The sequence below is a fragment of the Pristis pectinata genome, chromosome X (genome assembly GCF_009764475.1).
Source record: "Pristis pectinata isolate sPriPec2 chromosome X, sPriPec2.1.pri, whole genome shotgun sequence".
In the NCBI taxonomy this organism is placed as follows: Eukaryota; Metazoa; Chordata; class Chondrichthyes; order Rhinopristiformes; family Pristidae; genus Pristis; species Pristis pectinata.
The window spans coordinates 4,363,985-4,377,005 of NC_067450.1; the positions used below are offsets into that span (position 1 = coordinate 4,363,985).

The following is a 13,021-nucleotide window of genomic DNA, read 5'->3' on the forward strand; positions in this document are numbered from 1 at the left end:
CTGAAGAGGAATAGAATGACCTCATTTCTCATGCTCGTTTCCAAATCCCTCCACGGCCTTCTTCCTCCCTATCTCTCTACTCTCTTAGTTGGACAGGTACGTGGATTGGAAAGGTTTAGAGGGCAAATGGGAGTAGCTTGAGTAGGCATTTTGGTTGGTATAGACCTGTTGGGTAGAAGGGCCTGTTTCCATGCTGTATGACTCAATGACAAGCTCTGCACTTGTCCATTTCTGGCATCTTGATCATCCTATATGTTAATTGTTCCACTATTGGTAGACATGGCTTTGAGCTCAAGAATTCTCTCCCTAAACCTTTCTGCCCTTACTTTTAACATGCAGCTTATAACATTTTTTTCTTAAGACCTCTTTTTTTTCCCACTCAAGATATGGTCACCTCACAGGCCTTAGTGTGAATGTCACTTGATATCCTTGTTAGTAGCTGTAATAGGAACGTTTTACTTGGGTTGAGGTGCCAGGTTCTGAAAACCATTCGGTGATGCCTTCAATAGTGTGCCTGAAACAAGAGGGCGGAGCGACTAGCGCGCTGTGATTGGTAATTCCACTGATTGACAACTACGTCACATAAACTGATCCAATCTGCCGCGCGCGCTGCTTGCTGGGTAATGGACGCCTCACGGGCCCGATACAGTATATTCCTCCGCAGAGACAAATAGTTCCCAGTGGTTACCGAAACAAATCTACCATGTTTTAGAGGCCCTGGTTCCAGGTCGCGTTGGATCAGCACGGTGGGGCCGCAGCTGCCGTAATGTTGGTGTTGGATGTGTGATCTGGGGTTGTTTCCATGAGTTCCGGGGCCTCAGCGCGGAAGTATAAAAGGCGCGCGCGCCGGTTTCCGTTCCTCTTTGTGACTCGTGCTGAAGATGGTGAGTGGGTCCGTGGCGCCGGGCCGGGGGCCGAGCGCCCAGCGCTTCGGTTGCCCGCTTCCCCGAGGGATGCGGGGAGAAACGGAGGCACACGACAAGGGCAACTGAAGCGCTCGGCCATTTGGGCCTCGGCCTGCGGGACGAGGCGGGGAGCTGGGTCTCTGGGTCTGCCTTCCTGCAGGCTGGCGGCCGACGCAAGGCGGCTGATGCTCAGAGGCGAATGCGGGCCGGTGGGGTGGTTGGGACACGGTCTGAAGCAGACTTTGGGGTCAGTCGGCGTCAATGGCGAGAGGATCGGGCCTTCCGTTTGATGACCTGTCAATGTAATGTCACCCGAAGTATTTTACTCACCATTGCAGCCAAGTCTTCTCGGGGTGAGGCCGGGAAACGCTTCTAAATGCAAAACCTTGTGTGTGTTTGGAACCCTATTCTACAGACTGCACTTGTTAATTTTAAATCTCAAGATTATATAAAGTCTAATGCAGGGGATTGGAAATGAGGATATAGGGAGTTGGGGCACGGCTCCATAGGTAGACTGGTTCATGTAGTTGCTTTCAAAGCTTCCTTTTAATCCTTTTTTTTAAACTAGAAACACTCAAGTTAGGTAACATCAGTGGAGGGAGAAAGAAATTCTTCATTGTTCTAATCCCTGTACTGTGCAGAGTTTTGCTAATCTGAATCAGGATTTGCATTGTGATTCTGTGTGCATGGAGGTGATATAATGCAACTGTGGTTCCAAGTTGCTGTCTGTTTACCACTTATAACTTGCATGTTGGGTGAAGAGTGGGTTGGCCGTGGTGAAATTCAGCCCCATGTCAAAAAACATCCTGCTGCTAGTCCAGTTGATGAGCAAATACGAATATGATGTTTTGTAGTCCTGGTAACATTAGCAGTGCAGAGGTTAAATTACTGTATTTGCAGCAAGCGTTGTGAAGCATTGATCGAGGAACATGTTTGAATCCCACCATGGCAGTTGAAGAATTTAAATTCAAGTAATTATATTGGGGTAGCTTTTTTATAACAAGTTTCAGTAACAATAAATACAGAGCCATTAGATTGTTGTTAAAACCATCTGGATTGCTAATGTCCTTTGAGAAGGAAAGTCTGCCATCCTTCCCCGGTCTAGTTTGTATGTGACTCTGGACCCACCATTGTAGTTGACTGTCACTGCCTTCTCGGTTCAAAGGCATCCAGGATGGACAATAAATCCTGGTCATTGTCATTAATCTGTGAATAAATTTTTAAAGGTCAATTTTAATTGGAGCCACGCTTTCTTTCAGACTAAGAAGCGAAGGAACAATGGACGTGCCAAGAAGGGCCGTGGCCATGTCCAGCCCATCAGGTGCACAAACTGTGCCCGTTGTGTCCCCAAAGACAAGGCCATCAAGAAGTTTGTTATCCGAAACATCGTGGAGGCTGCTGCAGTCCGAGATATTTCAGAGGCCAGTGTTTTTGATGGTGAGTTTCTGTGGAAGCCTGCGTGCTTGTCCATTTTTCCCACTGGGGTTCTAATCTGCAACGCTTGAAGGTAGTTCTGTTGAAATGTTTGGAGGCTGCCGTTGATTGTCCTGGTGTACCTTTCTTTGTTTCCAGCATATGTGCTGCCGAAGCTGTATGTGAAATTGCATTATTGCGTCAGCTGTGCCATCCACAGCAAGGTGGTGAGAAATCGTTCCAGAGAGGCCAGGAAGGACCGCACCCCTCCTCCACGTTTCCGGCCTGGAGTAAGTATTGAAATAGCAGATGTAGTTTGTCTTGTACTGTCTGAGACCAGACATTGCTACTTAAGATTAGTCATTGACCCTAATTACATGGTACTGGGCCCCAAAGGGATCTTGGTAGCTCTTTAAAGCTGCTTCACACCAAGGTATTTAACTGGTTAGCAGCAACACCCAGTCTATTGGCTGGGAGGGCCAGGGTGTTGGTTGGCTGTGAGAAAAGATGTATGAAATGGGGTCATTTACTAAAATGTAAGGTCACAGCTTCAAAATGCCTAAGTAACTAATTGTTTTTCCACCCCTTTCCTGTGTGGTGTGTGAATGCCCCTAGGTTCCAGGTGGGTTGGGCTATGTATTAAGAAAGCAGTTGCTCCTTGAAGAGCAAGGGAGATTATGCTAAATTTTGTTCACTCATCTCAGAATCAGGTTTATTATCACTGACTTGTATATTGTGAAATATAATCCAAAACTATCTGCCCTGAAACCAATTATGAAGTGTTGGGTGTAATGTACATAGTGATTAGAGATGATCAAAACACTTAGAAACTGAGTGCTAAAGTTGATTCAATTAATGGCAGATATGCAACAGAACACAAGTAAATATCTCCAATTTGATGTTTGTTGAATACTTGCTTTTGTTAGGATCAACACGTGGATGCCCATTTCTGAATGGCATTCTTTGCACATTTAACTGCTTTCTGTATGGCAGCTGATGTTTTTCTTTTTTGTCCTTTCCAGGCTAACATCCCACGTGGACCTCCTCCCAAGCCGATGTAAACATGAGCAAATCTTGTCATTTGGTTTGAAATAAAAATGTTGGACCACTGAAAAGTGTTTGCCTGTTTATTTGGACCTTTTTCTGGTGGTTTGGATCTACAGAAAGTGCTTGGACAACACAGTGAGGAATGGATTTTGCTGCTTATATTTGCAGTTTACCTTCTGCTCACACTTCACTGAGCTATCAAGTGAATTAGTTGTCTACTAAGGCTAACAAAATGCTGCTGAAGGAAATTGTGTTTAGCTTCCCAATAGGGTCAGTGTATCTGTACCAGATTATGTGTGTGAACTGCAACAGTTCATTTACATTGCCTCTGGTTCAATAGGTTTACAATGCTTTGTGAGAGGTTTCAAATGATTAGCAATACTGTTTTTCTCAAACTTTCTTTCTGTACTCTCCCCTTGTCTTCCACGTGCTAGGGGAGGTGGTGGCAAAATTATCATCTATCTACTGTTTTCTATGATGCTTTTAACCAGCTCTTGCCAGGTGGAGTGTTTGCCATCTGTTTGGATCCATATCTACGAAGGCAGCATTACCCAATGAACTTTGTATAGAATGGGAGTTAGACAGAGACAGCAATAGAAACAGGGCATTGACCACCAAATATCCATTTACATGAACCCCATTTTATCCCCCCCCCATACTCCCATCAACTTTCCCCAGATTTTACCACTCACCCATGCAATTTACAGCAGCCAATTAACCCACTGACTGGCACGTCTTTGTGATACGGGAGGAAATTAGGTTACTAGCTGTGCCACCCAAAAAATGAATGTGTATTGGATGTTACAAAATCTAGGTAGGTACAATCGATAATGGAAAAGACAACTATGCTTTGATCTGAAGCTGAACCTACAATTTAACAATGCATCATTACCACTTCCATTTCAGCAGTATTGCAGTTGTACCTTCTCCGTTGGAAGCTTTGTACATTTCCTGATTTCTAGCCTTGCCTGCTCAAATACTACTGGCTTTCCACTCCATAAACTTGATTGCAGGTACCTTGTCCTGTTTTAGCTCCTCGATCATCCCCCTCACTGCCAGATCTTAACATTTTGGACTTTGTGTTGATGGTATGATATTGTAAGGTTTGGCTTCAGCTGAAGTTACCGGCAGTTTGGGGGGGGGGGGGGGGGCGCGGGTGGAAGAAGTTTGTCAGGAACTTGGCACTATCTTCATTATTGCTAACACTTTGAGTCTTGTATTTAATGTTTGATGAGAAGATTGGATAGCAGCTCCCAGGATCCAAATATCATGTGAGAAATGGTACCCAGGATTTCCTGTGAGGGTATTCCAAAATTAACATTGGTGCCAAGGGAAGCCATTGTTGGAGGTTGTCCATAAGTGGTAAGAGTGGAAGTGGGGAAAGGCATTAGTGCAGGCAATTATATCAGATGATTAGACCAGAGGAGGAGGTAAGGAACATTCTGAGTTCTGAGATATCTTACATAGGCTGTGGTTAGATTTTTCCATTTCTTTGCACTTCCAGTTCTAATAAAAGGTAATTGACATTAATTCTTCAAAGATGCTGTCTGATCTGTGTATTGACAAGATTTTTAGTCTTTCGATTTTCTGTGGGAAGGATTTCTTGGGTTCTTCACTGAGGAGTTGTGTATAGATTTGAATTTTAACTGAGATTGTACTGTTGATAAACTTAACTGCTTGTGCACATAACAGGATTGAAAAACATTGAGGCAAGGTTTAAAACACTAAATTTCCATGTAGTTTATGTGACTTGTGTCATTTATGTGATGAATGTTGCTGGAAGGGGCAGCATTATCCCTGAGGAGGTGAGGTGAGTTCCTTTCTTCAACTACCGCAGTGCAGTGTTTCTGGTGAAGGTGTTCCTACAATACTAGTGCAGATGGGGCTCCAGGATTTCAACCAAATGATCAAGGAACGATAGAAATTCCAAGTGAGGATGGTGTGCAACTTGGAGAAGAGTCTGTACGTAGTGGTGTTCCCACGCACTTGCTGTCCTTGGCCTCCTTGTGGTAGAGGTCATGGATTTGGGAGGTGCTCTCAGAGTAGCCTGGGTAGGTTAGTGGCAAATTGACAAATTTCTACAGTGCCTTCCATGAATTGTATTCTAAAGTACTTCACCAGATCACAGTGCCAGAGATCCCGGTTCAATCCTGACCTCGGGTGCTGTCCATGTGAAGTTTCCATGTTCTCCCTGTGACTGTTTCCTCCCACATCCCAAAGACGTGGGTTGGTAAGTTAATTGACTGCTGTAAATTGCCCCCAGTGGGGTGAGTGGCAGAATCTGGAGAGAGTTGAAAAGAATGGGGAGAATAAAAATGGGATTACAAATAATGCTGGAACATGTGGCACAGGAAATCTCTCCATCAGGACTGCAGTGTGGCTGGGAGGAAGTTTGGTTGGGGAGTTGCCAGGAGAAGAGAAATTTCCAAGGGACAAGGTTAAAGATGCCATCTTTAACGGGTTTATCATTTTGTCCAAAAGATGGTGCTTCCTTCAGTGCAGCACTCAGTATTGTGAGTTCTTAGCCCAGAATTTTGTGCTCACCTCTTCTGAAGTAGGCTTTGAACCTACAACAATTTATTTTTGGTGAGTGTGCTTCCCACAAAGCCATAGTTTGACACCTGTATCCTTGCAGAAATTACTCATTGTAGTATCAAGATGGGAGATTGCCACTTGGCACATCTTGTCTGTGCCAGCCACAAAAAGTACTGTACAGTCCAATCCCATATAGCAGTTCTTTGGCCTTGAAGGTTACAGCATACCAAATACATGATTACTGTTTAAATGTGATGCAGAATCTGCCTACACCATCCTTTCAGAGGATGCATTACAGACCCCCACAACTTGTTCCTAACACTTCCACCAATTATCTTGAAGCTCTGCCATCTGGTTTCAAGCCACTCTCACTAGGTGAGTTCCATTCTTTTGCTTTCATTTCAAATTTCCACTATTCACAGTATTTTGTTGTTTTGTCAGTTAAGTTCACACTACTACCTCTCTGCTCCAGTGACTGGGGATCGATCCTGACCTTGGGTGCTGTCAGCATAGTTCTTCCTGAGACTCTGTATTTCCCTAGATGCTGCAGTTTTCTCCCACTTCCCAAAGATATGCTGGTAGATTAATTGGTTGCTCTAAATTGCAACCCCCCCGAGTGTTGATAAATGACATAGAATCAAAAGGCATGTGAGAAAGAATTAGTTCCTGGGTTATTGGGGAAATAAGGAAAAGGGGGATTACTCTGCTGGGAGCTGGCAGAGATGATGGGCTGATTGGCCACCTGCTGTGTCATAGTAAATGGGTCCTTCCTGAATAGGCTTCTCAATTTTCTACACCTCAAGTAACTCTGCCCTTGTGCTCCATTCCAAAGAAAATAAGCTCAGGTCAGCCAAGTATTCCTTATAGCTGAGTTTAGGAGGGCAAAGAGGTAGCATGAAATAGTGTTGGTGAACAAGATTAAGGAAAATCCCAAAGCATTTTATAAGTATGTTGAGGGCAAGAGGGTAACCAGGGAAAGGGTACCGCTCCTTAGGGACCAGAGGGGCAATCTGTGTATGGAGTCGGAGGGTGTAGGTGAGGAATTAAGTAAACACTTCTGTATTTACTCGGGAAGGATGTCGTAATGAGAATTCAGAAAAGAAAGCGGTGAAATTCAAGAACAAGTTACCATTAAAAAGGTATTAGATGTTCAATGAAAGATAGATAAATCCTCAGGACCCAATAAAATGTCTCAGAGGCTGCTATGGGAAGTGAGGGAGGAGATTGAAGAGGCTCTGACCGAGATTTTCAAATCTTTACTGTCTCTAAGTGAGGTGCCAGGAGGACAGTGAATGTAGTACTTATATTCAAGATGGACAGTTGGGATAAATAAGGAAATTTCTGGCCTGTGTGTGTAATATCAGTGGTGGGGAAGTGATTGCAACAAAATTCTGAAGGATAGGATAAATGTGCACTTAGAAAGGCAGGGATTAATCAAGGATGGTCAGTGTGGCTTTGTTAGAGGGAGATCCGGTCTGACTAATATGATTGAATTATTCAAAGAGGTAACAAAATGCGAGCATGAGGGTGGTACAGTTGATTGGGACTTAAGTGAAACCTTTGATGAGGTCCCACATGGGAGACCAGTCCAAAAGGATATAACCTGTGGGATTCAGTTAGCAAATTGGATTGAAGTGGCTTGGTAACAGAGGCAAAGAGTGATGGTGGAGGGTTGTTTAAATGATCGGAAGCCCATGACTAGAGGTGTACTACAAGGATCAGTGCTGGGACCCTTGCTGCTTTATACATTAACGATTTAGATGTGATTATTGGAGGTATGATCAGTAAGTTCAATGATGACACAAAAGTTGATGGTGAGAAGGGTAGTCTCAGGCTACAGACAGTCTTGATGAGTTGGTAAAATGGACAGAGCAACAGTAAATGGAATTTAATTCTGGTAAGTGGTGGTGATGCATGTCAGCACATTATCTAAATGGTGAGACATGCAGAGGGATCTGGGTGTTCTGGTGTGTGATTTGCAAAAGGCTGGTTGGTATGCAGGTACAGCAAGTAATTTGGAAAATTAACTAGATGTCAGCATTTATTATTAGGGAGACTGAATACAATAGGAGGGAGATTATGATTCAGTTATATCAGCCATGAGTGAGACCACATCTGGAGTACTGTGTATGGTATTGGTCTCCTTATTTAAGGAAGAATGTTAAGGCTTTGGAAGCAGTTCAGAAGAGGTTTACTAGATTGATACCTGGATTTGTTGTGTTGTCTTATCAGGAGAGGCTGGACAGGCTGGACTTGTAACTGCTGGCGTTTAAGAGAATGAGAGGGGACTTGGTTAATAGGGTGGGTGTGGAAAGAATGTTTACCCTGTGGGTGAATCTAGAACTAGGGGTCATTATTCAAAAATGAGGGGGTGCCCATTTAAGGGAAATGAGGTCATTTTTTTTCCTCTGAGGCTGAGATTCTTTAGAATTCTTCAAAGAGTGGTGGAAGTGGAATAAGATTGAGTTGGATGGGTACTTGGTAAGCAAGGGGGTGAAGAGTTACCAGGCTAGAGGGGAATATGGGGTTGAGTTGAAGTTACAGTCAGATCAGCCATGATTTTATTCAGTGGCAGAGCAGGTTTGAGGGGCTGAGTGATCTTCTCCTGGTCCTAATTAGCATGTTTGTGTGAAATATAAAAAATTCTTCCAGGGCTTGTGTAGATGTGAGGATGATGTTTTCTCTGGCTGGAGTGTCTAGAATCAGGAATCTCAGACTGAAAATGAGGGGTTGGCCATTCAGGATTGAGAGAAGCAATTTCTTCATCTCAGGAACAGTGACTCTTTGGAATTCTCCACTGAAGAGGACTGTGAAGGCTCAGTCACCGAGTATTATTCAAGACAGATTGATGGATTGGATATTTGGGAAATCGAAGGATGGGGTTAGTGCAGGAAAGTGGCACTGAGGTAAAAGATTGCCCACAATCTTACTGAATGGTGGAGCAGTATGGAGGTCAAATGGCCTGGCCTGCTTCTATTCTTTATGTTTTGCCAATAATGGTAAGTATCCTGATGAAGGGTTTTGACCTGAAACGTCGACCATCCCTTTGCCTCCACAGATGCTGCTCGACCCTCCGAGTTCTTCCAGCAGTTTACTTTTTTGTTCCAGATTCTAGAATCTGCAGTCACTTGTGCCTTCCTAACCACCTTATCAACCTGTCCTGATACCGTCAGGAACCAATGAATGTTTATTCCAAGATCCTTCTCTTCCTCTATTCTAAGTGCCCTACCATTTATCATACCTTTCCTTCCCCTTCCCCAGCTGCATTCCCTCTCACTTATCTGGATTGAGTTCTGCTTGTCACTTATGTGCCCATTTAATCTGTTCATTGGTATCCAAAGTATAAATGCAGTGAGTACAGACTCCAATTTAATTGCAGCTTTTGGCAATTTTACCCACACACACACGTATTGTTAAAAAAGCCTCTAACTTTTGCTTGGCATTCATTCACTTTGGCCCCTATGCTAAAGGTACTTTACAAATACACCTGCTTGATGATGTTTTATTGTTGGATTACCTGACAACATTCCGCTTTCTTTGTAAATTAATTGTGTTCCCATCTTCAATCATCCGATCACAAGTCGTTTTTGGAGTTTCCAGAATCTCCTGTACTGTTAGTCTAGAATTAGCCACTAGATGGAGTTTAAGAGCAACGGAGAATCCTGCCTTCAATAATAAAGACAGAGAATGCTGGAAACACTCAGCAGGTAAAGGGAGCATCTGTGGAGAGAGAGAGTCAAGAACTTTGTCGAACCTGATACAATGATCAAGATCTGGGAGCTAGTGTATGAGTGAGGTCGTGGGCAGAAAACCACATCCTATTAATCCAAGAGAATGTGCTTTCTCTTTACTGGGTGAAAAAGTATTAGGCTAAACTTTTTAGGAAACTTTACCAAAATCAAGAAACTGACTAATTCATGAAGGAAGGAATTTCATTTAAGTGGTGTGTGATCATTAAATGGTGCTTTTCAGACCCTTCTCTCTGTTACCTTATAGCAATACCCAACATAAGCTTCTATCTTGGCATATTGCAGCCTTCCAGACTCAATATCAAATTCTACTACTTAAGGCAACTTGCTTTCTCTGTGTCAGCACTAGCCACTTCTGCTGAGACTCTGTGGTATTGGCTCAGTTCTTCTCTCTCTATTAGTACAGCCTGACCTTCTGGTATGTCCCACAACCCTGTTATTTGTATTATCACCCTCAAATTGCCCCAATTAACCCATTGATTGGATGACCAATACAATCCATCCCAACAGCAACCCTGGTCTCACCCGATCAGAGACATTCCCTTTTTACTGCCCATCCCTCCCCTACCTTCTCTGCCACTGAAAATGAACATTTTCTCTCTTTCACAGTTTTGACGAAGGGTCTTTGACCTGAAGCGTTGCCTCTGTTTCTGTTTCCACAAATGCTGTCTGACCTGCTGAGTGTTTCCAGCATTTTCAGTTTCAGTATGCTGGCATAGTAAGTAATTAGGAAGACATGAAATGGAACATTGACCCTTATTGCGAGAGGATTGCTATAACTGTAGCATATCTAGGAGGTCTTGTAGATTTTTTTGTTCCACTATTTAAGGATAAACTTGTCTTGGAGGCAGTGCAGGGCATTCTCTGGATTGATTCCTGGGATGAGGGAGGTTGTTCTTTGAAGAAAGATTGATTAGATTGGGTCCATAGCCTTGAGTTTAATATGAGAGGTGATTTCACCAAACCCTACAATATTCTAAGGGGGTGTGACCGAGTGGATACTGTGAGGAGTCTGGAATAAGAAGGCATAGATCAGGATAAGCAGTTGCCCATTTAAGACTGAGATAAGAAGAAATTTCTTCAGAGGGCTGGGACTCTTCGGAATTCTCTCCCCCAGAGAGCTGTGGATACTAAATCGTCAAGTGTATTGAAGACTGAGATGGGCAGATTTTTGGAGTAAAGGGTTTTGGGTAACAAACAGGAAGATGGCCAAAGAGCAGATCAGGAAATGTTTTAGATCTGCTGGAAATCGGAAATAAAAACAGAAAATGCTGGAAATACTCAGCAGGTCAGGCAGCGTCTGTGGAGAGAGAAACAGAGTCAATGTTTTTAGACGAGGGGTTTTTGATCTGAAGCGTTAACTATTTCTCTTTCCAAAGATGAGACCAATCGGCTCTTATCGGCTCTAGGGGCCTTCGGTCTCCCCTCCTCCTATTCATTATGCTTGGACGTCACTCCCACGGTTACTTACCGTTTCCATTCTCATCACCTTTGTATTCCAGGCGAGGCTGGCATTTATTGCCCAATCTTAGTCTCACCGATCTGACACAACTGAGTCGCTTTTTTTCCAAAGGGTAGTTAGGATTTGGCTACTTGGCTCAATGTCCCCATGATGGGCCGTTGATGTGGGACTGGAGTAACACCCAGACTCCTCTGCATTTCCCTCCAGGATACTTCACAGAACCAGCTGGGTGTTCACAACAATCCAACTGTTCACAGCACTTGATGACGATTTTTATTTCCCTATTTTCTAAATTGAGTTTAAAATCTCAAACTACCGCCGGGTGATTTAAACTTATTTATTCGGATTATTAGTAGTGCTAAAACATAACCACTGCACTGTTGCTACCATTTTCTTACACATTAATTAACTCTGACAGTTCCTTTTCAAAACTAAAGTATGGCGATGCCTTGATAATCAAGTCGGTGAATGCATCGTGCGTGACTTTTGAAAACGTTGACTGCATTTCAAAAGTATTTCACTTACTGTAAAGTGCTTTGGGGCATCCGAGATTATAAAAGGTGCTATAGAAATGCAAATCGTGCTTATACCATACAAAATAGGGAAATCTCATCTTTGATCCTTGGCTGATTGTCTTTACTGGAGTAATAATCGAGGATACTCAACCCCCAACTCCCTCCTGCCATCACACATATCAGTTACGGAGGGAATAAAATCAATTGAAATTCTCGACCCCTGTCTACTGCCCCCTCCCGGTAAATGCTTGTGTATGGATGGCCGCGAGGACAGGTTTAGTTGAATGTGAGCCAGGACCAAAGATCGCAAATTGGTTGTGAAGTGCCTTAATAAACTGATATGGCTCAACTTTTGAAAAAGAGGATATTACACAAACACAGGTGTTTGTTTTATAATATTGCCAAATTCTTCCTTTAAATCCAATCTGTTTGATGTACAGTTGCTTAGATTTGTTAAAAAGTGCTGCATGCGTCTTTGGAGTGCAGTTTCTCACCTTCCTGGTGATGGGATTTGATTCAGAAGGTGGAGCCAAAACCCATGTGTCACATCAGCGTGAAACTGACGAGAGCGGAGCGCAGAGCAACGACTCGAGTGGGACTAAAGTTTGACTAAAAGCATTTCTCAAAATTTTCAAACGATCTTACACTCTCTTAGTGCTTTTTAAGTTAAAAAGTACAAGTCATGGAAACAATTTCCTCGAAGTGACTGAACGATACGAACGCAATCTGGAAAACAGAAGATGGAAATTCTGCAGGTGTTGGGCATATACTTGCTGTGGGTTCTAAATGGTGCTACCTCTCAGTCAGGTAAGGTGGGTTGACCCCACGTTTTCTATCTTTTGAGTCACAAAAATGGTCTATCATTTGTAAACGATACAGCAAGACTTTAGCTCAAACTAATTTGGTGGTACTTGTGGTAATGACGATTAAAGTTTGTCTTTTGGGGTTGGGTGGCGCAAAAAAAACTCCGATAACCTCCCCTATCAAGACGGAAACTGGGAGCTATAAAACCTTGTTTGTTTAAGCTTTTTTTGCGCAAGACTAACGATAAACTGGGAGTGGTTCAGGTTGCGAGAAGTTTACTGTCGCTTGGCGATGAACGTGTTAAATTATTTTTTTAAAAAAATCAGGTCAGCGAGTTCGAGCGGAAAGTGCATGCGTGAGCAAGCACTGAGACCAGGTCAGCGTTCACACGTCCCGGCTAATGGCGAAACCTTTAGAATTAATACTCTCTTTTTGCCGCCTTTCGTTCGTTGGCTTGTTTGGAGAGCAAACTTAGGTCGTGATTTAAATATCGGAAATCAGTCAGACTCTGGAAAGTTACAGACTTGCAGCTAATATTTAATTGTCCAGTCCTTTTTAACTCAGTGACAGATGCTACAGTAACTTTGATTG

The 13,021-nt window shown here is 43.2% G+C and overlaps 2 protein-coding genes across 5 annotated transcripts in view; both read left to right on the forward strand.

The window, feature by feature from the left end:
* Positions 1 to 3,433, forward strand: part of rps26 (ribosomal protein S26) — a 36,137-nt gene extending 32,704 nt beyond the window's left edge. Inside the window, exons 1-4 of one of the 3 annotated variants that reach the window (XM_052009465.1) lie at positions 861 to 884; positions 2,165 to 2,342; positions 2,478 to 2,608; positions 3,341 to 3,433. In XM_052009465.1, coding sequence (XP_051865425.1) covers positions 882 to 884; positions 2,165 to 2,342; positions 2,478 to 2,608; positions 3,341 to 3,379 — 351 coding nt within the window. In that variant the 5' untranslated portion in view covers positions 861 to 881 and the 3' untranslated portion in view covers positions 3,380 to 3,433. Of the gene's footprint in view, positions 1 to 860; positions 885 to 1,195; positions 1,259 to 2,164; positions 2,343 to 2,477; positions 2,609 to 3,340 lie in introns of those variants that run through there. The other 2 variants (XM_052009463.1, XM_052009464.1) reach the window with 2 other exon arrangements.
* Positions 3,434 to 12,094: 8,661 nt separating this feature from the next.
* The window catches only part of LOC127566971 (receptor tyrosine-protein kinase erbB-4-like), a 110,953-nt gene continuing 110,026 nt past the window's right edge, over positions 12,095 to 13,021 (forward strand). Inside the window, exon 1 of one of the 2 annotated variants that reach the window (XM_052009546.1) lies at positions 12,095 to 12,433. In XM_052009546.1, the coding sequence (XP_051865506.1) occupies positions 12,367 to 12,433 (67 nt within the window). In that variant the 5' untranslated portion in view covers positions 12,095 to 12,366. The remainder of the gene's footprint in view (positions 12,434 to 13,021) is intronic. The other variant, XM_052009547.1, reaches the window with a different exon arrangement.